The sequence below is a fragment of the Micropterus salmoides genome, unplaced genomic scaffold (genome assembly GCF_014851395.1).
Source record: "Micropterus salmoides isolate LMB-PRFRI ecotype aquatic unplaced genomic scaffold, ASM1485139v1 Ms_hic_scaffold_16, whole genome shotgun sequence".
In the NCBI taxonomy this organism is placed as follows: Eukaryota; Metazoa; Chordata; class Actinopteri; order Centrarchiformes; family Centrarchidae; genus Micropterus; species Micropterus salmoides.
In genome coordinates, this window is record NW_024040707.1 from 12,981,303 (window position 1) to 13,006,353 (window position 25,051).

At 40.2% G+C, this 25,051-nt stretch overlaps 3 protein-coding genes across 6 annotated transcripts; all 3 read left to right on the top strand.

The window, feature by feature from the left end:
* The first annotated feature begins 333 nt into the window (after window positions 1–333).
* On the top strand, window positions 334–7,691 carry spo11 (SPO11 initiator of meiotic double stranded breaks). Of its 3 annotated transcripts, none has more exons than XM_038722176.1 (13): window positions 334–489; window positions 1,352–1,465; window positions 2,247–2,335; window positions 2,726–2,792; window positions 2,940–3,048; window positions 4,025–4,111; window positions 4,672–4,708; window positions 4,876–4,985; window positions 5,134–5,233; window positions 5,355–5,524; window positions 5,628–5,665; window positions 6,072–6,148; window positions 6,539–6,650. In XM_038722176.1, exons 1-12 carry the CDS (start codon window positions 374–376, stop codon window positions 6,097–6,099), a joined length of 1,065 nt encoding a protein of 354 aa, XP_038578104.1. In that variant the 5' UTR covers window positions 334–373; the 3' UTR covers window positions 6,100–6,148; window positions 6,539–6,650. The 3 variants fall into 3 exon arrangements, with proteins under 3 accessions (XP_038578104.1, XP_038578103.1, XP_038578105.1); XM_038722175.1 differs by lacking the exon at window positions 5,355–5,524 and adding an exon at window positions 7,370–7,691 and having other exon boundaries at window positions 335–489; XM_038722177.1 differs by lacking the exons at window positions 2,247–2,335; window positions 2,726–2,792; window positions 5,355–5,524 and adding an exon at window positions 7,370–7,691 and having other exon boundaries at window positions 335–489.
* Window positions 7,692–8,784: 1,093 nt separating this feature from the next.
* LOC119905566 (5-aminolevulinate synthase, nonspecific, mitochondrial-like) lies at window positions 8,785–14,137 on the top strand. 2 transcript variants are annotated; one of them, XM_038722717.1, is made up of 11 exons: window positions 8,785–8,900; window positions 10,541–10,758; window positions 10,874–11,050; window positions 11,179–11,298; window positions 11,399–11,612; window positions 11,731–11,915; window positions 12,069–12,248; window positions 12,472–12,636; window positions 12,727–12,995; window positions 13,212–13,374; window positions 13,661–14,137. In XM_038722717.1, the coding sequence occupies exons 3-11, from the start codon at window positions 10,912–10,914 to the stop codon at window positions 13,816–13,818; spliced, it is 1,593 nt and encodes a 530-aa protein (XP_038578645.1). In that variant the 5' UTR covers window positions 8,785–8,900; window positions 10,541–10,758; window positions 10,874–10,911; the 3' UTR covers window positions 13,819–14,137. The 2 variants fall into 2 exon arrangements, with proteins under 2 accessions (XP_038578645.1, XP_038578644.1); XM_038722716.1 differs by having other exon boundaries at window positions 8,806–8,951; window positions 10,541–10,746.
* Window positions 14,138–17,596: 3,459 nt separating this feature from the next.
* Window positions 17,597–22,901, top strand: LOC119905567 (dual specificity protein phosphatase 7-like). Its single transcript, XM_038722718.1, has 3 exons — window positions 17,597–18,312; window positions 19,034–19,462; window positions 20,439–22,901. Exons 1-3 carry the CDS (start codon window positions 17,943–17,945, stop codon window positions 20,747–20,749), a joined length of 1,110 nt encoding a protein of 369 aa, XP_038578646.1. The 5' UTR covers window positions 17,597–17,942; the 3' UTR covers window positions 20,750–22,901.
* The last annotated feature ends 2,150 nt before the right edge of the window (window positions 22,902–25,051 follow it).

Below are 25,051 nucleotides of genomic sequence, written 5' to 3' on the forward strand. Positions count from 1 at the left end.
GTCTTGCATACACCTGTCAATGTTGCACGGACTTTGTAGTAAGTAATTAAATAATTGTTTTTAAGTACATTATCTTATTAGAGTACATCAGTAAAGTACAAGTAACTGAGGCTAAACTGTAGTTGTACAGAAAAGTAGGCACAACGTACTTACCAAGTTTCACTTCTTCATGTATAGAAAACTATTAACTTAGTAAATAATTTAACCATATTGTTGTTAAGTTAATAAGCATTTTCCAAAACATTACAGCAAGCTGAATTCTTCCTGTCGGAAATTCAGACAATCCGTCAGTTACGCAAAGCACGCGAGATTTCCACTAAATCCTTACGCGGGAACATCATGTATATCATTTCTTTATACGTGTAGTTAATACATGATGGGATCCCGTGTGGCAGAACTATTTTCTGAAATCGACAAGTTCCGTGCTCAATTGTTGCAAAATGTCGAAGTCATGACAGAATGCCAGCATGTTGAAACAGAAATCTGCCAGTAAGTTCACACTCACCTGTCCCTTCTGCTAGCTATAGCGATGTTAAAGTGGGTTAAGTTAGCTAACGTTAGCATTTGTGGTTCCCAGTGTAGCGTTAATGTAACGTTAATAACTGACTGCACTGATTAACGTTATGTTACCACAGCGCTGATATCTAATTAACGTTAACGTTAGCTCACTGTACGTCCTAACGTTACTTCACAAACTAGCGCTAGCCAACACAGAAAGTGAGTGTTATGCTAACGTTACCTTGCTAAAACATTGTCAGTCTGTTCTCATTAGTTGTCATACTCAGTCAGTTAACGTTAATTATCGATATATGTCTAATAAACCTGTGTAGAGTTGGTTGATGGGACAAACTTGAGACGTTATTCAATGTTTCCCAAAAATCTTTATTGCAACAAATATAACAATATAAGCATAAAGTTTGGTCAAAATAAAAATTTGATTAAATACTGCTGTTTTGTATACAGACAAAACCACAACAAATGCACCACTGTTGAATCATTATGAATTTGTCCACCGCTAAAGATTTTGTAATACCATAACGTTACTGTGGTGCAGTAGCTAGCCCTTTCATATCATAACATATTAGACCATTGTTGTCTGAGTGTTTTATCCATCAACAGTTTCTCATATTTTCCAGAAAATATACTATATAGCCATATGTATATAGATGTTGCTAAAGTATCATGTAAACATTTCAGAACTCCTAAGCTATTTTCCCAGTCAGTTTCAACATTCACTGCAGTGCAGCAGATATTACTGTCTGTTGGGTCTTTTGGGGGGGGTAACTTGGCTGACTGCTTCATTATTCATGTTTTTGATATATCGTCATCCTCACTGTATCTTATTTTCCAGCAAGGAAATTTTGACCCGCATTGAAAACGTAATCCTTGGAGTAGTGACTAGTCTGTCCAAAGACGAGGCCCCTGTCCTGGCCCTTCCCAACAGATCTAGCTGGGCCAACGTCAGGTAACTTGATTTTAATAAACATGCTGTAGCACGAAAAGATTTTCTCCCTACCCTGAACACTACAGTCATTTAACCTACCAACTGTGTGGGATCTGTGTTAAAAGGTAAACACGAGCAGTCGAGTTGTGTAAAGAAATAAATAAACATATACCTTCATAGGTTTTTCGTGGTAGTTCAGGCCACACAAGATGATCAAATTGCTGTTTAATTTCCTTAAAGAAGAAATACACAATTTAACTCTGTCTGAATTTGTGTAAGGTGTGTTTTACTGATTGCACAGGCAACTGAGTGGTGGGGGGGGATTTAACTTTCAGCTTTGGTTCATAGAGCTTGAAGTTAAAATAACTTCCTGCTTCTTAAAAGATGACACAGTGATAACGATTTGAAAAGTACTGGCCTACACACGCACACACACATATACACACAAACACAAATTTACAAAGGGCTTTAATGTGACTGGGCTACGGAGACCTTAGGCTCAGAGCAAAGCAGACTGTCTGGTCTTGTTTAGCTCAAATCTTGCCACCGCTTAAAGCACATTCTGGCTCAGCCCCTTCAAATGTGAGAATCCCACAGATTGAGCGCCAGAGGTTTCACAAGAGGAATCAGGACGGTGAAGTATGGGGGAGGCCTTCTCACAGGTAGCCCTCAGGGTGTGGGGAATTTTAGATGGCTAACAGGTGGGGGAGCTGGTTTTCAAAGCTAAAAAAGTAAATGTGGCGCTCACAATCTTTTCCACTTGAGTTGCTGTACGTTTTTCTTTCATTACTTCCCACTTAAGTTTTGACAGTGCCATCGGGCTTCAGATGAGTTCAGGAAGTTCTGTCACCTCCATTAGGAGCGACTGTGCTTCGTCTGTCACTAAATTTGGTGAGAAGACACACAACTCTGTTCTTATATTTATGTCCTTATGCAACGGTTCTGTTCTTGACAGCCGACATTCCTTTTAGTAAAAAAAAACTTTCCAGTTGTACTGTATTTCATGTGGCTTTCATTTATATTCATTGTGAACATATGCATAAACTGCACATAATGGCAGTAAAAGTCAGACTTAGTTTTAGGTGACAAATTGGCAGAGACAGACTATGTTGAAAGAGGCTTTTAGGGATCAGTTTACCACATAGATATCTTAATTAAGAACAGAATATGTGTTTGGTTTTTTTCTGCTCCAGTCTTTTTTAAAGATGTGATAAAACAGTCCGTGTGTGTTGTTTGGGAGGGGGGGGATAATAGATTTGTTATTTGTTTCTCTGTTTAAAGCACGAATCCTCAAGATTCTCTTGGTCATCTACAGACTTGTGCAGAGCAGCTCATATGCCACAAAAAGGTTATTTATTATGAATTGACTATCAATTGACAATTAAATGATCACTAAAGCTGGATAAAATTCACATTCTGTATATGGCAGGGGTTTTTTCTGTGACTGTGGTTATTGCTGAATTTGCTCATGAATATGTACATTTTGTTTCCACAGAGACATCTATTACAATAACACACAGCTGTTTGGTTCCCAAAAAACTGTTGATGGTATAGTGGATGATATCTCCTCCATGCTAAAAGTTCCTCGCAGATCACTACATGTGGTAAGTGTGTCCATGTTAATGTGACATTGTACATGTGTGATTGTACGGCAGAAAACACAAACCTCAGACATTAAAAGGATTGTAGTAAAATTCCTTGTGGGTATGTTTTGTTGTTAGTAGTTCTGGTACCACAGATGAAATCTGTTACTTACGGTGTTTTAAGCAGTTTGTTCTGCTTCATATGTTATCCAACACCTGAGGGAAAAAATGGTTCTTCTGATCAATCAGAAATTGAATTAAAGTTAAATTCAAACATGCAGTGTGAAAAGTATGTGTACATATAAATGTGTTAATATCAGCATGCATTAATGGTTGAGTAGGTCCATCCATCTATCCATCGTCAACCGCTTATCCTGCGTACAGGGTCGCGGCGAAGGTTCAGTAGGTAACTTTTAAAAATAAAAAAACTGTTTGGCAAATTTGCTGAAACTGTCACTATATCACAGTATCATATCATAGTACATTAAACAGATCATCGGTGAAAAAAAAATCAGGTTCCTCTGGCTCCTCCTACTACTCAACAACAGCCAACAATGAAAAAACTGCCCATCCCTCCTTTGCCAACAGTGTATAGTACAAAACACACGTGGGACCACGTCCTGGCTCCACACGGAGCTTCGGGCTCATTGTGTTCGATACCATGGTGTAGAGGCATAACGACAAACAGTGGGGAATAACTTCTTATGCTGATGTTATACATTGCTGCAGCTGCCTCTGAAGCCTGGGGTGCCCTGCCCCGGACCACAAAGCTTTGGTGTTGAAGCGACAGGGGCCGGGGTCTTGGCGAGACTCTCGCTGTGGAGAGCGAGCCTTATGCGGGATGAGGTTTCAAGGGGCTCCTTCATGTGGGATTGGTGGGCGGGGCTTATGAGAGTGATATGAGCAGCAGAAAGAGACGCAGAAGGTGTTGCATTGTATGTTCAATTGTTACTGACTGCTGCTTTAACTTTTGTGTGTGAAATTTTCATGCCACCAGTTAGCCACATCCAAGGGACTGATCTCAGGTGACCTGTGTTATCTGGAGGAAGATGGCACGAGGATTGACTGCCACTCCAGCTCTGCTGTAAGTTCTATCAACAACCTAAACCAACTGCCCCACTGACTGAAAAAGTCCTCTTGTTACTACACTGAGAAACATTACATCCGCTATGACTTCAAGTATCCTGAGGAGTTTTCAGCATTTTATTTATATTAGTTTCCCACCAAAAGAAATGCTTGTACCCATGTTGAATACTCCTACCTTTTAATAAAAACATTTTAAAGCCTTTTTTAATACTTGGGATACTACATTGTTGGGGCTTGAGGGCTTTTTCTTCTCTTTTCATGCCGCATTATCACTGTTTATGGCACATTACTGACACCAACTTAGCACCATCTGCATTTGGCAGAAATGTGCGTTATGTACCCCTGTCGAGTGTGACATCCATGTGCTGGTAGACCATGAGATACAAACAATATGCCGCCTGTGCTCTGCAGCACCATGAGGTGTCAGCAACTCCACAGGGTACCTTGTGTTTCCTACCAAACCAACAATAGTACTACGAAGCTTGAAACAGAAAGTAATGCATTTAAGTTACATCTTTTTCAAGTTGAACCATTTTGTGTGGTTGTATTTTGTTTCAGGCTGTTGCAGTTTCATCAAACATTGGTGGCATTAGAAGTATCCTTTGTAATTTGTTTGACAATCTTACTGTGTGTGCGTGCGTGTGTGCGTGCGTGCCTTCTTGTATTTCTGAGAATGTCATAATGTATTTTATATTTATTTCTTTCTGTGTAGGCAGGACACTGTGTGGTTGCAGGGTCTTTATTTTCCTTGATCACATACAGATATTGTATCATCTGCAAAATTTGTCCTGATAGTTGAGAAGGATGCAACGTTTCAGAGACTACTGGATGACGACTTCTGTGCAAAGCTGTGTCCTTGCATCATAATCACAGTGTGTTTTCTTTTCTTTGTGCCACTGTTTTCTTGGTGGTGTGTTTGTAAATATAATTTCAATCATATTAATTTGATGATGTTGCCTCTTCTCCTTAAGGGCAGTATTAGAGTTCTGTATACATAACCGGCGTGTTTGTGTGGATCAGGGTAAAGGCGTGCCAGATGTGAACAGCAGGCTGATGGTGAGAAAGCTTTGGGACACGCTGCACATCCCTATCTTCGCTTTGGTGGATGCTGACCCTCATGGTACACATCATCAATCTCAAGTGCAAACTCTTTTATTTTTTTTTTACCTCTTGCACATACTTGACATATTTCCACACATTTAACAACACTTGACTCTCTTTTCATCTCCGCACACTCACAGTAGGGTTGCATGTCTCACTAAGCCAGCAGATGTTAGCACCTGTCCAGTACGTCATGGTGCCTAGTCTGGCTATTATTTCCGTTGGCGTGATCTCGTCCAGGCGGGATGGCACAGTTTCCATCAGTCTCCATACCTCTAACCCTTTTCCCAGTGCATGGCGAGACACATATGTAATGCTTTACTTTGTTCTAAGTTTCGTTACACATCTCGCAGGATAATTGCTCTGGTATGCTAGTGATTGCGGTGTGTCTGTGTCTCTCCTGATTTTCCCAGGGATTGAGATCATGTGTATCTACAAGTACGGATCAGTGGTGAGTCCCACCGTGCCAGTTATTCCCGTACTGTAAATTATCCGATGTGGCCTGTGCAGTGTCTCTCTGTTAGCAATATGTAATTATGCCCCTCTTTGAGTCGAAAAATAGGGACCAAGCATGCATCTCAGAATATTTAAACTGACATGGTATGGGGTGAAAATACTGAGTGGTTGTGTGGCAATGTCTTTATTGATCTCTGTGATGCTTGTGTAATCATCTTTATGTTCATTAACTTCATTGTGAACATGTGTTGGGCATAACCACATTATGTTACTACAGTGCTGATTATCTGTGTGTTTATTTGAGATATACTCTGTGTAGAAGCGCGTGTTTGTGTGACTGGGCGTGTGTGTGTGTGTGTGTGTGTATATGTTTGTTTGTGCGTGCGTGGGTTTTTCCACAGGCGATGTCGTTTGAGGCCCACAGTCTGACCGTCCCCAGCGTTATGTGGCTAGGCCTCCTCCCCTCTGACCTCCAGAGGTTTGGACTCAACATTCGCTACTTCCTACTTCCTCCTCCTGCCTCTAATTGGGATTATATTCTGGGGACATGTAGATGTTTGTTTTGGTTTCTGTTGCTGTCGCCCTCTTTTTTTTAAATTTTTTTTTTCCTTCAAGGAACTGCATCTGAGAGCATATTGAGTTTTAAGTATATGTCCCCTTGAACAAATTTAGGCCAAAATGGCTTTTTGACATACATTTAATTGTAGTCTATACAGTAATTCCTCTTATGTTTGCCCCTAAACATACATAATAGTAGCAATGTGAGTCTATTGAGAATGGGAAATGTACTGTAGGGAAGACATTCATCAACAGAACTGCCTACGGGCTGTCACTTTTAGGAAATTTATTTAGTGTTTTCATTCTTAAGGTTGCGGGTTCCTGATGCTGCCCTGATCCCCCTCACCAAGAGAGATAAAAGCAAACTTGACAGCCTCCTCAAAAGGCCATACTTAGCCAGTCAACCCGATTGGCAGAAAGAGGTGAGAGAAGAGAGGGGACAGAGGAAAGTGCTTTAAGGTGGAGTGCAGGATGGAGGTTTGCATAGAATTTTGCGAGTTAGATAAAGTGCGATGAAGGAAAGTATCTGAAATGTATCACTACAAGTAACATTGTTGTACGGCTGGATACATCCTTATTATTGCTTCTTTTTAACCCCATAGAGTTTTCCTGGAGTGTTCCTTAAATATTTGTCAGTCCTCATGTCTAAATTAATATATCATGTCCCCGGGAACAAATACTTTTTTAATTCATGTTAAATTGATCTTGAAAACCACCCAAAACCTTTGACTCAATTAGATGAATTTGAGTTTTACCATGTGATTTTGAGTAACAAATTTGACATATCAGTTAAAAGAAAGTGCTGTATACAAAACTACTTAACCATAATGTCCTTTAGTCCCTATCACACATCCCAAACACTACTGTACTCAGCTCCTTCTTGGGAAAATGTTGGTCTGAAGCGCCCTGTCCCTCTTTCAAAGGAAAAAGTGTTCTTCCTCAGACGCTTACACAGTTTTAAGATTTTTGCTCATGTGACACATGTCATAGAAATAAATGTGTGTGAGAGGACTCTTAGCTGGCTGGTACTGAGGATACACCAGCCACGTTGCAGTGAAGTAGTTGTTAGAGATAGAACACCTGATGATTTATGCTTTTTTGCACAGCTTTCCCCAGAATTGCGTATTTGCTCTTGTTGTAGATGGAACTGATGCAGCAGAGTAAGGTCAAGGCTGAAATACAGTCCCTGGCAGCCATTGCTCCTGATTTCCTCACCAACATCTACCTGCCCAATAAGCTGCGCTACGGGGGCTGGGTTTGAGCGCAATGCTGCCACTTAGTGGGAAAACAAATGCAACAGCTGCTAAAGCTGGTTGCAAAACTAAAGAAAGATCTTCCATGTAGCTGTCCTACCAGACTTTGTCAGACAGTTGTAATGTTGGCATATGTGCCTTTTTATGTTTTCTAATTGTATTTCAGAAATGACCTCATCCTATCATTAAATCCCTGTAATTCCAATGGCATGTTTTTATTCTTGTTGGTCTTGTTTATATTCCCAAGATATTTGGACCTGCTGTTTCTTTAATGGAGTTAATTATTCTACAATTGTTTTAGCCTTGTCTTGCATACCACTATGTATGCTGGTGCAAAGGCTATAAATGAGCACCTGAGGATGATGATTTAGTGGTTTGATTTTGGAGTATTCATTTATTAATGCACAACATGTAACTGCTCACGCTGCTGAGGTTTATACAATCAACTCTCCAGCAGGTGGAGATATGAAAAATGACATATTCAGTATCAATAATTATAACGATAAATGTCAAATCATTCTTGCTAGTTTAATGATTTTGTTCCTGAAAGTTGAAGAAACCAGATGGTTAATTGTGGTTTTAAACTATTCTTTATGGTCTTTATAGCACTTGATGCCAAACAGTGGATCACTTAACAAATCTGAGGTAGAACACTCAAAACAATGATGATAAAATATTCTTTTCAGCAAATATGCATGAGTAAAATTAAGAAAAATCTTTTTCAGTCTCTTGTCCTCAACAAAATAAATATGGCCCATGTCAGTATAATGAATTTTTGATGCATGTAGCTTGAGTTTATTTTAACAGATTCATGTATGTTTGTGTAGCTTATGTTTTTTTGTTCGAATCTCAAATATATAGCTAGTAATAATAGCTGTGAAATGTGGTGGAGTAAAAAGTCCAATATTTGCCCCTGAAATTTAGTAGAGTGGATACACAAAGTAGCAAGGTTTGAGCAGTACCTCAACATTTTATTTAAAAACAGTACATGTAGGCCTATTTAGTTAATTACTACCACTTCCCAGTGGGCCTACAGCAGTAAGGACATTTCCAGTAATGGTGCTCATATTGTAATTTATAATCTATCTTTAGGGCTAAGGGGGTGAACAACTTTGATAATATTGAAGAAATGAAAGGTTAAATCAAACCAACATGTCGTCGTTATTTCACATAGGAAAACATGTTCTAAAAGCAGTGTGTGTGTTTAGTTTATAGAAATAATAGAGTGCTTCCTGTTTGGAATAGACGATCTTGGTAGGTGGTGGGCGTGGCTATTCTTGCGCAACATACTCCTGCTACCTCACCGCAGTGACCTAAGTGTTGTAATTTCCTCAGCTGAAGTTGCTTCAATGTGCAAGAAGAATTGTATCTACTGAGGAACTCAAGACAACACCAATTTAATTACAAAGAATAAACCAGGTGGGTTATGAGGTATGGCAGGGATTCAGTCTCATATCCGGCTGGTTGAAGGTAAGTTTTTTTTTGTTGTTGTTTTTTGCATTGTATGAATATTTATGTCTGTCAATACCAGTTTTCAGCTTTATTAACCTGTTTCAATCAGACTGTGGATGCTGTGATAATAGTTAATGAAACATGCTCAGAAAATGGGTAAAATACAATGCATGGTAATAGAAAGCTGTGTACAGTTAATGTAGGTTTACAATTTAGATGTTCGATCTGTCGTGCTTTCAGTTGTATTCTCAGTCATTTCTGAGGCAAGGTCAGTTATTCCAAAGCTGTAAATTTTTAGAAAGAAAGTATTCACCAGTTGGTAACAGACCATTCAAAAAAGAGAAAATATAGCACCGTGTTTGATTTTGTGGATCTTATAATCAGCAACAGACCCCCAACCCCTGTTTTGAGTATAAATAGTGTACACACTATATGGACAAAAGTACTGGGACACCCCTGTCCCAATACCTTTTAGAGGGGCAGTTTTTTTCATGGTGTGTTCTTTGTTAAGGGAAACCTTAATGCTGTAGCATACATTTTTAGACAATAGTTCTTCCAACAGTTTGTGTTTGGCCTTTTCCTGTTTCAATATGACGATGTCCTCGTACACAAAGTCAGCTCCATAAAGAAATGTTTTTCCCAGTTTGGTGTGGAAGAACTTGACTGGGCGGACAGAGCCCTGACCTCAACCCTATCAAACACCTTTGGGATTAACTAGAACAGAGATTGTGCCAGACCCTCTCGTCCAGCATCAGTGTCTGATCTCACAAATACGTTTCTGGATGAACGGGCAAACATTCCTACTGACAAACTATAAAATCTTGTACAAAGTCTTCCCAGAATAGTGGAAGCTATTATGGCGCAAAGGTAGGACCAACTCCATATTAAAGCCTAGGGATTCAGAATGGGATGTCATAAAAGTAATGTGTAGGTGTCCCAGTACTTTTGTCCATGTATACATATATATATACATATGGAATGGTGGTTCAGTCTGTCACAGTCTGTTTTGTCTAAACTGCAGCCAGATGGCTCTTCTCCTCTGTCTTAGGTAAGTCCGTACAGCTTTAGTAGCAACACAGGTCCTTGAGAGGCCTTCCCTCTCCCCCTTGTCAAGGACAGCTGACTACAGAGCAGAGTAAAAGAGAAAAGAGTAAACATCCTCTCTGGTCTCACTGGTCATAGATTAATGTGGAATTTGTAATGTTCCGCAACACATTTTTCATCTGTTGCGTCAAGGTGAACTGGGACGTGTTCAGGTAAAAAAAGAAAGATGGTATAGAAAGAGACAACTGAGAGAAAGGTCGATAAAGGCAGCGTTTTATGAGTTCAGTTTTGATTGAAAATATTCTTAAATGTTACCCAAATAATTTTTACATTTTTGAGACGTTACCTTTATCTGGATTTTTTATTTTTCAGTAAAATTTCAGAAATATTTCTCATACTGCCCATGCTATTTATCTTTATTTACTATTTAAAATGTTAGTCCAAAGTTGTAAGGAGCAGGTTGCATTCCAATATCTGACCCTTATGGACTATATGTAATGGAACTCTACAGAAAACTATCTAGACACATTTTTAATGGTCCCCCTTTTCTCCTTCTCATTCAGGTCAAGAGGCTCTAATATGGACGCAGTGATACGCCGGTGTCCATTCCTCACTGTCTTGCCCAGTGTTTGCCTGCAGCTGTCTGGGAAGTCCTCACTGGTGAGATTTACCCACAAGTGCCCCGTGATGATGTACCTGGTCTCCAGACCTGTAGCCAGAGCTCTGTCCTCATCAGCTTCTGCGTCCAAACAAACTCCAACAAATGATGGTCAGTTGTAAGGTGAAAATTGCAATGCAGATCAGTACAATTAATGGTGATTTAAATACAAACAATATTTATTTATTATGTTGTAGACTGATAATAATTTAGAAATGTACTGTGTTCTGTGCTGTAGATCAAAAGCACAAATTCAAGTTGTCCCCCGGCTACGTCATGTCACCTGCTTGTCAGGCTGTAGGCTCTAAATGCCCTTTCCTGGCTGCAGAAATGGTGCAGAAAAACATTAGGGTAGTAAGAGAGGCCAGCATGGAGCTGCAAGAGGACGTCCAGGAGATGCACTCTTTTCGCACAGGTAAACGTGTTCTGTAAAATGTGAAGTATCAGTGTTTTGAAGCACACAGCCTAGTGACATTTAAAGTCCATAGCAAATTGCTGTTATGCATTGATTTAGAGATCATTAATGCTGTGAATATTAAATAGGGAAAACAGATGTTGTGGATCTCATTAAGGCAGACAAAGCCAACACCGGGGCGCCAAGAGACCTTTTTAAACCCATATCTTCCAAAGTGTCTCACCTGCTAAAAGATCATCTGCCTGAGGGTAAGAAAGACAAATTCTTCTTGATGAACAATAATTCTCAAAGAGTTAATTTACTTTTTATTTTATTTTTTAAACCCTCCTCCCATTTTTCCTCCATCAGCTGCCAGCTTCCAGTATGACAGTTTTTTTGAAAAGAAGATTGAAAGCAAGAAGACAGATCACACATACAGGATTTTTAAGACCGTGAACAGGTGTGCCTTCTCGTTCCCCATGGCAGACGATTACTCTTTCCATGCAAAGAGAGACGTGTCTGTGTGGTGCAGCAATGACTATCTTGGCATGAGCCATCACCCTAAAGTCATCCAGGCTACCATGTGAGTCAGTGACCCTGATTAGAAATCATAAGAGGATGGCGATGATTACTGATTAAGCCCTGATGAAATACGACAATAAGGTAGTATAAGATAGTAAACGCTTTTTTTTCTTTTTAAGGGAGACTTTGCAAAAGCATGGTGCTGGTGCAGGAGGCACGCGAAACATTTCAGGGACAAGCAAATTCCACGTGGAACTTGAATATGAGCTAGCTGAGCTGCACGGCAAGGATGCTGCCCTGCTGTTCACTTCCTGCTTTGTAGCCAATGACTCCACTTTGTTTACTCTGGCAAAAATGCTACCAGGTACGTACACTCATGCTTGTAAATAATACAGCATGTGCCCAAAAGTTCCATGACTTTGCCTTGATTCAAAATTGTAATGTAATCAATCGCAGATTTAAATCAGTATTAGGGAATTGAAGAGTAAACATTTCTTCCATTTGTTTCCTCCTCTAGGTTGTGAAATCTACTCTGACGCTGGCAACCATGCCTCAATGATCCAGGGTATAAGAAACAGTGGAGTCAAGAAGTTTATCTTTCGTCACAATGACGTCAGCCACCTACAAGAGCTGCTTGAGAAATCTGACTCTTCCACTCCAAAGATTGTTGCCTTTGAGACAGTGCATTCAATGGATGGTAAGTACACAGCCCCTAATGAAATTGTCTAATTTATTTGTTCTAGTAAAATGTTTGTTGGAAAATGAGGACAAACACTAAAGGATTACTGTTACTGTATATATGAAAGCACTGAAATGTAACAATTAAACACAAAGCAAGCATAGATATATAGATTTATTTTCAGTTTAATTTTTATGATATGTAATCTTAAATAGTCTATTGGACGCTGTGCTCTCTACAGGGGCTGTGTGCCCACTAGAAGAGATGTGTGACATTGCCCACAAGTTTGGTGCAATTACATTTGTGGATGAAGTTCATGCTGTGGGCTTGTATGGGCCCAGAGGAGGAGGGATCGGGGACAGAGACAGAGTCATGCACAAGATGGACATCATCTCTGGTACCCTTGGTGAGTAGCACCCTCGCCAATGAGGGGAAACCTCTCATAACACCCTCACCAGTATGCACCTGTCTGACTTGTAATGGGTTTCGTTTCCAGGCAAGGCATTTGGCTGTGTGGGTGGCTACATCGCCAGCACCGGCTCCCTGGTGGACACCGTGCGCTCCTTCGCTGCAGGCTTTATCTTCACCACGTCCCTCCCCCCGATGCTGCTGGCAGGGGCAAAGGAGTCCATCAAGGTCCTGAAAAGTGAGGAGGGCCAGATGCTCAGGAGGAAACATCAGAGGAGCGTCAAGCTGCTCCGACAGATGCTCATGGACTTGGGCCTTCCAGTGGTCCACTGCCCAAGCCACATTATTCCTGTCCGGGTACGAAAACGAATAATAAAATAATAATAATACATTTTATTTCTATAGCGCTTTTCAGGACACTCAAAGACACTTTACAGGTAAAAGCAGAAGTTATGTACATTTAAAACTGATTAAAAACATAAACAGCATAATCTAAAATATACAAACAGTAGATAAAAACATGTGGTGCAGAAATACATAAGAGCAAGTGGCGACCATATAAATGTTTCACAGGTGGCAGATGCAGAGAAGAACAGTGAGGTCTGTGACATCATGATGTCTCGTTACAACATCTACGTCCAGGCAATCAACCACCCAACTGTGGCTAAAGGAGAGGAGCTGCTGCGCATCGCCCCGACGCCACACCACACTCCTGAGATGATACACTACTTTGTTGGTATGCCCACTATTAATGGTCTTATCTCATCCAAATATATGGAGCCTTTTAAAAAATTTGTATTTTAAACATTTGAAAAATTATGCAGACGTGTAATACAAAGTGTTTATTGTTGGGTTGAGCAGTCTTTAGTGTTCGTAACTCCAATAGCTACATTTGATAGTGAGACCCCAGCCCTGTAATTATTATTTTGACACTGTTTACGCTTATAGGTAAATCTAATATCCATAATATATGGCAAAGATTTTGTATCCTCAGCTGTTCGTTCTCTGTTTTGTCTCCACAGACCGGCTGGCGAAGACGTGGAAGGAAGCGGGTTTGGAGCTGAGGCCGCACTCCTCAGCAGAGTGTAACTTCTGCCAGCAACCTCTTCACTTCGAGCTGATGAATGAGAGGGAGAAGTCCTACTTCACAGGCCTCAGTCACATGATAGCAGTAGCCTGACATCACACAAAACACTAAGCCCCCACCTCCTAGTATTCACGCTATTTATTATATTTAAATGAAGTATATCACTGTGTGTAAAATTTTCTGTCACCAATAAATGTCTGGCTAAAGTGTGGCTTTACTGCATTTAGTTTTAAATGTATTAATTACGACTTACACATGAACTGACACACACTTTATAAATGAATGAAGCACTGAACCAAGACTACTTTTTGGTACACTATCAAAAAATTCAAAAGGGTAAATTTATAAATACAAGTTTTGTCACATGCATAATTTACATCAGTAAGTTATTAAAGAAGGTGCTGTGCTTCTAGCGACGTGTATTGTGTTATTGAGTTTGTGCTGTCTTGCTGAAAGATTTTCCTCTTTTCCCCTAGTAATACACTCTACTACATGTATCTGTAAGAGGGTATTACTCTTACAGATTACAAGGTATGCAAATGTGCATATTATGGGTTACGCAAAGATCTGATCTGAATAATCTGAATGAACATTTCATGCTAGAATAATTTTCAAGCATGAAGTGAATGAGATGGCAGATGGGATGATATATCTCACTCCAACCCAGTGAACACAGTATCTCAAACTGATATCATACTCAGTAATATGATACAGCCAGGTCTTTAGGCTCATACAGTTTTATCCTTTTAAATATATCATGACATCCAGGATATTTGCTGCGCATACATCTTCTGTATATTTTAAATTATTTCATTACATGCATTGACCCTGGCACAAAGAACACCTCTCACATCAGTTATAACATGTAATGAAATGTGATAATGCTTCCTTCTGTAGATATATCCCTCAAGAGTCAGTTACAGGGTGATGGAGTGGATCAGGTCTAGTCTGGTGTAGGCTACATGTCATTTACTCTTACTACAGAAGTAAATAGTGATTATGATAAGTAGTGTGTAGTTCTATCATAAACAGAATAAAATGCATATGACATAAATGCCACAATAACTGTTTTTCTATTGTAAAACCTGCTGGTTTAGCGAACAGGGCAGATATTTATCAAGTAGTGGGGTTCATGTACTGTATAATCAGCTTAAGGGCAGATTTGTGGTCATCTGGTCATTCATTCATGAAATGCAGTTCATGGCATTCTTGGTTTCGCCACATGGAGGCATACTGGGTCTCCTATTTGCAGTGGTGAGGCTGTGATGTCAGACACCTCCCTCCTTTGCAAAATGACTCATAGCTGGTGCAGCAGCTTTCATGATGAACCACTAGATGGTATCATCAATAGAGAACAGGATATTGTGTTTCCCATCTAGATAACAGGGGAGATCATATTGGTTGTAATACAATGCAGCAAACACACTTCAGTGTACCTCACAGCATGTGTCAATGTAGCAGCCATGCAAAATCATAGCATATAGAGTATTTTAAGTTAAGCTGTCAGCTTTATTTTCCGTTAATGTAGCTACCTGGATATTTAATATAGCTTTTTCATACAAGATGGAGTTGACATTTTTATTGACTTTGTACATTTTCTCTCCTGTAGCCTAGGATCATTATGTTTTGGTAAAATTAGTTCAATAAAAAGCACACATGCAGAGACATATCAATGGAAAGAAAGCTCTCCTCCCATCTGTCTCATCTGTGAATACATCCCACTGTACATCTGCACGTGACAGGGCTGTGTTTGTGTGCCCGTTGGGTATGCGTGAAAGCCCTCAAAGTAGCACTTGACATGCAAAACCTGGGATTCTGTATACCAATGATTCCCCTCTTTCCTCTGAGAGAATTACCATTAGCTCACGTTTGGAGCACATTATGTAACCAAAGTGTTGATGGAAGTGGAGTAGTCAGGAGACCAACACTATCGTGCAGGTCCAGCCTGCTCGCAACATGAATCTTTGATTTTTATTTTTAATTTTAATTTGATAGTCCAGCTACATGTTGTATTGATTTAGTTGATTTGGATTTCAAATTTGAAGACATATACATTAATAAACAAGACCATCTTTCCCCATAAACTAACTCTTTCCCCATAAACTAACTCTTTCCCCATAAACTAACTCTTTCCCCATAAACTAACTCTTGCTTCATATATAATGAACCCAAATGTGTTGAAAGGAAAGACTCCTTTGTTCCCTGTTTGACCTCATTGTCACACATTATTTCTTTCATCCATCACTTGTAGAAAGTCTGAGGACAGGTCCTCCACCACCTCTAAAGCAATTCCTGGAGGAGAGTACAACTGGAACAGCAATCATGAGGATATGAGGGGCCAGGGGCTTTGAGTGTGTGTGTGTGTGTGTGTGTGTGTGTGTGTGTGTGTGTGTGTGTGTGTGTGTGTTTAGCTGTGTGTGTGAGTGACAGGGTGTTTCAAACTCTTGTCATTATGTGGTGGTTGGCTGTTGGAGGCAGGTGTGAACAGGGTGGCATGGTGTAGTGTGGCGATGGTATGGTGTCTGTTTTTGTGTGTCTGATCAGTCTATGGTTGACAGCATTTGTGTGTGTGTGTGTGTGTGTGTGTGTGTGTGTGTGTTTAGCTCTATTCTGTGTTAATCCCGATGCTCTGCACATCTGTGTCCCCCCCACCCCACCACCCCCCGACTCACGTGTGCATACAGATGAGCTGCATGGCTGGATTCCCACAACACGCATCTTTCTCTTTCTCTCCCCCTCTTATATTCCTCCACATTGAGCATGTGCTTGCATTATTATGCACATCAGTAGTGAACCATGGGAATGTTGTGGTTGCATTCAAAGAAAAGACACTCATGCAAAGCAACATGCTTGGGAATTTCCTATCGCGCTCACCATCTAATACAGCTTGGCAAGATACACTTCACCTCAGAAATCAAATTAAAATTGAGGAAGAGAGCAGTTTCTGGGGTGTGTCCAATCTGATACTAAATGTTGTCATGATGAAAGATAACACTGTACTTCCGTAGTTAAATGATCTGCAGGAGAGCTGCAGGAAAATGCATGCACGAATTCAAAGTACTCAGCAAAGTGATTGAATTACAGCGGAGTTTGCCCCTGCGGGAAGAAAGCTAATGGATTCAGCCCATTTGTTAGTGTTTGTGTTCTAAATGGAGGGTGTGATTTCATTGTAAATACTGATTTGCACTTGTAATCCTGTGTAATAAACTGATAGCTATTGTAATATAAGTAGTATCATTATATGACATTACATACTGTATATAGTTATTATATTATCTGGTACCAGCTAAAATACTGTATGTCACAGGATTACTGTTTTGAAAGGGTAACATGAGAACACTTTAGAAAAATGCCACATAGGTCAGGGGGATTTGGTTGTGAACAAAGGGCAATGATGCATTAATAATATGTGCAATAATGCAATCCCACCTGCTTTATCAAAGGTGTCAGGAGTTCCCTCAAAAAATAAGTATCATGGGAGCTGCGGCTATATAAATTTTATTCAACATTATTGTTATACTAGCTCAGATACATCTTGAGCTCTCATGGGAAACTTTAAGTGATTAAATGCATAAGTAATATAAGTTAAACAAGGTCACTACAAGGTAATTTGGTAGGCTAGAACAGAACCAATACAGTCCATAGGGAAAATGTAGGAATCATATTTAGTGATTAGTGATAACTATCCCCTTAAAAATCAACTTGCTATAATATCTCATTACGAAAAATGATGATAGTGATTGGGAAATGATTACATTGGGACCTACTGATACCTGTTACCAAACTTTGTGATATTTCTGCTATGACTTTAAATCATAAGGAATAAACTCCTCCCTCTCGAGTGGCTTTACTGTCAAGTGAAAAAAAAGAAAAACCTCCCATGCATCGGAATGGTAAAACGAGACTGTGCATGGAGGACCCTGGTACGATGTGAAGTAGTTGAAGTTGAAGAAGATATTATTGCCTATAACACGTTCACATTAAAACTTGTGGACGGTAAAGTAAAGTGTAAATAGGTCTTCAATAGCGTCGGGGCAGGTTAGATTCACTGACTGATGGAAATAGAGAAGAGGAAAAAGGGGAAATATCTTCGCTCCAACAGAACCGGCGGGGCAACATTTAAAGCTTCTTTTTGCGGGTGAAATGTAGTTTTTCGTCGCTTGGTGGACCATGTAGTAAGTGTTTGCGCTTGCATGTAGTATGATATTGAGTCCGATATGTCTAATGTGACACCGAGTAAAAGCGTGGAATGGCTGCAACTCGAGTTGGAGTCTGGAGGCACTTCTTTGCTCTTGTTGGACTGCCGTTCACATGAGCTTTATGAATCATCCCACATAGAGACCGCCATAAACCTGGCCATACCGGGGCTGATGCTCCGGAGGTTCAAAAAGGGCAACATACCGATCCGGACCATCATCCCGAACCATGAGGATAAAGAGAAGTTCATAAGACGATGTAAAACGGACACTGTCGTCCTGTACGATGAGTGCACCGTGAACTGGCAGGACAGTGGATCTCCAGCGTCTGTTTTGGGTCTGCTTCTTCAAAAACTATGGGAAGACGGTTGTACAGCGTATTATCTTGAAGGTAAATTGTTTTTCTGTTAAAATAAACCGAAGAACAATAATATCAGAAGTTTTATTCATGTAAAACGTTGGTAAAAGTTAGTTATAGTGTGTCTGCGATGTAACGTTAACGTTAAGTTAGTTAAAACGTCCAACTGACGCCGCTTTACAATTCGATCCCTAAACTACTCTTATTGGCAATTATCAGGCTGTTTTTTGGCGCAATATTGGTATAACCTTACATCTTTATAAACTGGATTAAAGGCTAACAAGGCGTTTTGGGAAAGACGTTGTCAAATGCAGCATTCGTTTTTACTGGGAGAGGTTTTCAACTTGCAAATACCTACTTTTGAGAACGAGACTTTATGTTTATCTGGGTTACTGTTGTGTCCTAACCTTAGACGTTAACATTTATTCTGCGCCAAAGTCTGCACTGTGTTGTGGGTTTTGCGGTTCGTACGCTGCTCAAAAGTTTGTGTGCTGTGTGTCACTAAGATTCTCAATTAAAATTCCAAAATGGCCGCGCCATGTTTTGCTCTAGCAGGAATAGGCATGCATTTCATGAATGGTCTGTTTTTGGGGAACTTCAGCTCTCTGCAGCTCTGCTTCAATACCCAACCGCCTTTTTGCCACTGAAAATGTGACTCAAATAAACAGTTTATTTGAGATGTCCCTTTTATTTAAAAAATAATTAAACCCCTATTGATGTGACTTTGTTAATTTGTGTTTTGGCACTTGTCCAGGTGGATTTGTAAAGTTCCACACAGAGTACCCAGAGCACTGTGAGACCCTCCTAGACAGCTCCTGTCCCAGCTCCTCTCCTCCTCTGTCTGTTCTGGGTCTTGGAAATCTCCGGATCAGCTCAGATTGCTCCGATGGTGAATCTGATCGTGAACCGAGTAGTGCCACAGAGTCTGAGGAGAGTCCCATCCCCAGCAATCAGCCTGCCTTCCCTGTCCAGATTCTACCCTACCTTTACCTGGGCTGCGCCAAAGACTCCACTAACCTAGACGTGCTGGGCCAGTACAACATCAAGTACATCCTGAACGTCACACCCAATCTCCCCAACATGTTTGAGCATGACGGCCACTTCAGGTACAAACAGATTCCCATTTCGGACCACTGGAGTCAGAATCTGTCCCAGTTTTTCCCAGAGGCCATATCATTTATAGGTGAGTAGGTCTGTCACAGGCTTTGTTAAAACTCACACACACTGTCTAACGTTATGTGTTTAGTTGTTTGTTTTGTAACAAGGATTGTGTTATATAGTAAGCCCATGTGGGCTGGGTATCTTTTGGTATATGAAAAATAAACCAAAGTATGAATTAAGTCATTTTTTGCTACTTATGTTTAACAGTAATGTAATAATCTATACTCTTTATATCTTCACTCGTTCCTACTTTGCTGCACAACAATATCCCTTGGGATAAATAAAGTTCATCATATCTTATCTTCATTTTTTGACAATAATTATTTGGTAAACTGGTGTGTGAATGGATTTGTGGGACAGGTGGGATGTTTTGTGTCATCACGAGACATGATAAATGTTTTCTCCCTAACCGCTTATGTAGGCTGTTATCAGCTGTTGTGCAACAGCATCACTGAGTTTCTTTGCTACACAGCAATAACACATTCATCTTGAAAGCAAACACATGTTTTTCTGTTTTTGGTGGCACCACAACATTATGTTTCTGTTTCACTTTTGATTAGTTGTCTTTCACCACAACTGCACCTGAAACCACAGCTTCTGACTTGTTTGTTTGGTGGTTGCAAGGCTGTATATCATGAACTAGTTTCCAAAGGGTTTAGAGGTAGAAAGAGGAAGGAAATGTTGTTTCCACTCTCTGGGGTTGTGTTTGATTGCAGGGTCACACGTTCGGCGTAGTGTTGCTTAGTTTGCAGTTGTTTGTTAATGTGTGTAGCTAACAGGATATTAGGCACACTGTTTTCTAGATCAAATGAATCAACAAGGTTACTTCTGTCAAGTAAGACCCAGAAAAACATTCATGCTTACACATTGTAGTACAGGGAAATATGAATCAATGAAAATATTATTTAAAATTTTCTGAAAAGGTGTATGTTTGCTGTACTTGAACAGATGTCCTTGTATAACCCTCTGAAGACTGTGGTTTTCCCTTCCTCTCACAGATGAGGCTCGGTCTAAGAAGTGCGGCATTCTGGTCCACTGCCTGGCCGGAATCAGTCGCTCAGTCACAGTCACCGTGGCCTACCTGATGCAGAGACTCAACCTCACTCTCAACGATGCTTACGACTTTGTCAAGAGGAAGAAGTCCAACATTTCCCCAAACTTCAACTTCATGGGTCAACTCCTGGACTTTGAGAGGACGCTGGGGCTGCACAGCCCCTGTGATAACCGTTCCACCAGCAAGGAGCCGCTCTTCTTCACCACACCAACCAATCACAACGTCTTCCAGCTGGACACACTGGAGTCCACATGAGGATTGGTCAGCCTTTCTGTTGTTTCCTGTTGTGTCTCTGAGGTTTTCTGAGCCTGTCAGATGCCTAACTAGCTGACACAAGCCGTAAGCCCGTTACAGTGTTTCTTCACCAAAACGAACTGCATTGATCTGTTAAAGGAACAGACCTGTTAGGGGTGGGCGATATGGCCAAAATCTTCTATCACGGTATATGTAACTTTATTTTTACCGTATATATAATGATCAATAATTGTTCTGTAAATTCAATTAAGAAAAAGTTCGAATATCTGTACCATTCAGCACTTATCATGAAATCACAGAGAATCCAGTCTATGATTTGCTACATAGCCTGCCCTGAGTATATAGCAGAGACACTAAGGGATAGCTCCCAAGGTGGAAGCGATATTGCCACATCTCTACGGGTGGACACATTTCTGCTGTTGCGTGATATGTACCATCATAACGCGATTAATCAAAATTTTTTTTTGCTCCTGCTTTTGGCTTCCAATGATTATGAAAACAAGAGAATCGAGATAAAACGATTATTGTGTCACATTCAGTTTAATTATGCTTCTCTTGTTTTTGTCTTGTGTTATAAATCCAAATTACATATTATTTATACTTTTTCTGATTCACTGTTGGTTTAAGTCACTGTATGTCCCGACAGGACACCACGGTTGAATTTCAGTGTTAAGTAACGTAAGAAGTTGCTGTCAAATCAAGTAACTGCTCGGCAGCCAATCTGTAGTCAATGTAGGGAAACGCCGCGTTTCAGTTTTTTTGTCCGTGAAAACGGAATATTGATTTGGACGTAGATTATCATGGCAAAGGTAGAGGCTTCAAAGCATTTAGGTCAGCCCTTTAAATCTTGTTGAATAATTGTGATCTCCATATTGACCAAAATAATTGTGATTGTGATATTTGCCATAATCGAGCAGCCCTACTGTAAGCAGAGAATATGCTGCATTCGATCGAATCTCAATGCCTTAATATCTAACACGAGGATGAATTTTGCTATCCATCATGCATGGCATTAATCAATGGTCATGTACAGCCATAATAGCAGGACATTTCCTAACTTTTCTATTAAATCTAGGATTGTTGTTTGACTGTTATTTGTTATTCACCAGCTGTAAAATGGATGTTTATGTATTTCTTTGTATTAGTTATAATTATTGCCTTGACGGTCTAGGAGTCTTTGGCTAATCAGAATGTTTTCTGGGGACCAAACCGAGACGTTTTAATGGTACTCTAGCTGAGGGGAAATAAGCTACTACTGTGATCCGGCCTTGAATTATTGTTACAGTTTTTCTTCTGATGGCTGTTTGCAGCTCTTTTGCAGCACGGTTACCATAGGAGGCATTTATTCTTGTGCTTTCACTCAGAATACCTTCACTAATGTCTGTAAAACACCATAATGTTAAATTGTTATTCTTTAACTACAAAATCAAGTGGCCACTTCCTGCAGAATATCAAAATTGGAACATACTTCTCTTCAGAAACACTCCTGTACATTCTTTTGCTTTATACCTGCATTATTTGTCATGTGATTATGTTCTACCAAGGACCTTGTTTTTTAACCTTTAGGTCATATTGCCTGTTGTTTTTGAGGCCTTGGCCATACTTTAACATGAAATTGAACTACATGTCAGTCACCAGGTAGAGGTATAGTGTATAGGACTAGCTTTTGCCTCGATTGAAAGTAATGTGTAAGTAAAAAGTGTATAAAGGAATGGATGTTCACCTTGATTTTTACTCTGACAGTCTACAGTCTGCAGCTACGTTAAGGGAAACATGATGTGTAATTAGCTGTTCTCTATTGCCAGTCTCGCCTCAGTACAAATGAGTGAGTTTGATGTATGAGAGGGAGTGAAAGGAAATGAGCTTGACAAATGTGTTCTTACCTCACAGAGAGACATTTTCAGGGATTTTTATACAAGGCATCTGTATCTCATCATGGCCTCTTAAAGTGCATCCAAGGGCTGTTTTGTTTGGTATGTTTGTCGAGATGTACATAAAATGTGGTTGTCATGGGGGACATTTTCTTAAAATCATGAAGGATGCGAATGTGACCCTATTTTGACCCTTATGTATAGTATATGTAAAGCTAAATGTCCAAGACATTCTGTACAAGTTTATACAAACAAATATATTGTATATTTTTACTTGAAAATCTTTTGTCGGTGTTGTCTTTGTTCAGAATTTTGACTTTTTTTTTTTACCGAAAGTCTATGGCACACTTTCATAAAACAAAACAAAAGTGGTTGTGAGGCTAAGTCAGGACCAAAGAGTGCTCTGAGAAGTCACAGAGTTCCAAGCAATGGCTCTAGGTGTGGTCAGATGTCCATTTTGTATCCACTCTGATGGCTGGCTTCCTGTCTCCCACACGCATTCTCACAATGACAAGTGACAGGGCCAGATCTGTCAATACCACACTGCAGACACACCCACGACCAGTCACTCAAACAGCGCTGAAAGGAAGAGGAAGATGACGCAGCATGTCCTCGCCACAGATACAAGACTTCCGACAGCTCTCCTCTGCAACTTTGGGAGTGATAAAAAATGTAATAACAGGGTTGTGCAATAACCAAGTTTCAAGTGTATTAGCCTCGGTTAAACATATTTTATGTTACTTGTTATGATTTTAACGTTTATTGGCAAAAGTGCAATATCCTGTGAAGCTATAAATGCATTCTGTTGTTTCAAAAAGAGGAAATGAGAGGGCCCTAATATCTTCACATTCATGCTGCCTTTTAGAGAAGGATATTTACATATTTTTCATGATACAATGAAGTATATACAACAAAGTTAATGAACATTTCCAAATTACTGGAAGAAATATGTGTTGCCTTCCTTGGTGTCATCTCAGATTTCTGCTGCATTTCTAGCTCTCTGAATGCTCTCTTGGTTTGGTATTGTTTCTACCTTGTCTAGATTTATTCATATGTTCTTTGCCCGATGACAGAAAGATGATGGAGTGAATTCCCTTCCCTGAAGAAATTATTTCATGAACTGAAGCCAAGCTTTCTAAGGCAGGAAAAAAAATGGGTGGGGGAGATGTTCTTTAGTTGAATTGTGCAGCAGTTTATTGTCCAATAACTGTCAATTTGTGTGATTTAATGACTTAAATACTGCAATAAAACAGTTTTAGTTCCAGCTTTGAGGCCGAGGTGACTGAGAATGTTGTAGCAGGCGAACACAAATTTTTTTAACTTTCACAGTAGCAATGCAGCACATGAAGTGACTTGCCTAGCCACTTGTCGCAGTTGTGATAATAAAAGCTGTTGAGTGATGAATTTTCCAGAATGACTGAACCCGGCTGGCCACATACCTGCAGGGCCTAAACCTATGATTAGGTCTGAAAAGACACCCACGGTAAGGTGAAGGCAACGGGTAGCTGCAGTGCATAAAAAATAGTGTACTGCCTGGGGTTGATGGGACTGAGAACCATTAATCAGACAGGTCTTATCTGTAACTGGCACTGTACATCTACAGTACATTGGCAGTACTGTTAAAGAGTAATGAACGATGATTTATACACTGCTCAAAAAAATAAAGGGAACACTAAAATAACACATCCTAGATCTGAATGAATGAAATAATCTCATGAAATACTCCTTTCTTTACATAGTTTAATGTGCTGACAACAAAATCACATAAAAATTATCACTGGAAATCAAATTTATCAACCCATGGAGGTCTGGATTTGGATTCACACTCAAAATCAAAGTGGAAAACCACAATACAGGCCAATCCAACTTTGATGTAATGTCCTTAAAACAAGTCAATATGAGGCTCAGTAGTGTGTGTGGCCTCCACGTGCCTGTATGACCTCCCTACAACGCCTGGGCATGCTCCTGATGAGGAGCCAACTCCTGGACAGTCTGTGGTGCTACGTGGTGTTGTTGGATGGAGCGAGACATGATGTCCCAGATGTGCTCAATTGGATTCAGGTCTGGGGAACGGGCGGGCCAGTCCATAGTATCAATGCCTTCCTCTTGCAGGAACTGCTGACACACTCCAGCCACATGAGATCTAGCATTGTCTTGCATTAGGAGGAACCCAGGGCCAACCGCACCAGCATATGGTCTCACAAGGGGTCTGAGGATCTCATCTCGGTACCTAATGGCAGTCAGGCTACCTCTGGCGAGCACATATAACCAAACCGGTCATGCTGGAGGATGTTGCAGGTAGCAGAACGTTCTCCAGACTCTGTCACATCTGTCACATGTGCTCAGAGTGAACCTGCTTTCATCTGTGGAGAGCACAGGGCGCCAGTGGCAAATTTGCCAATCTTGGTGTTCTCTGGCAAATGCCAAACGT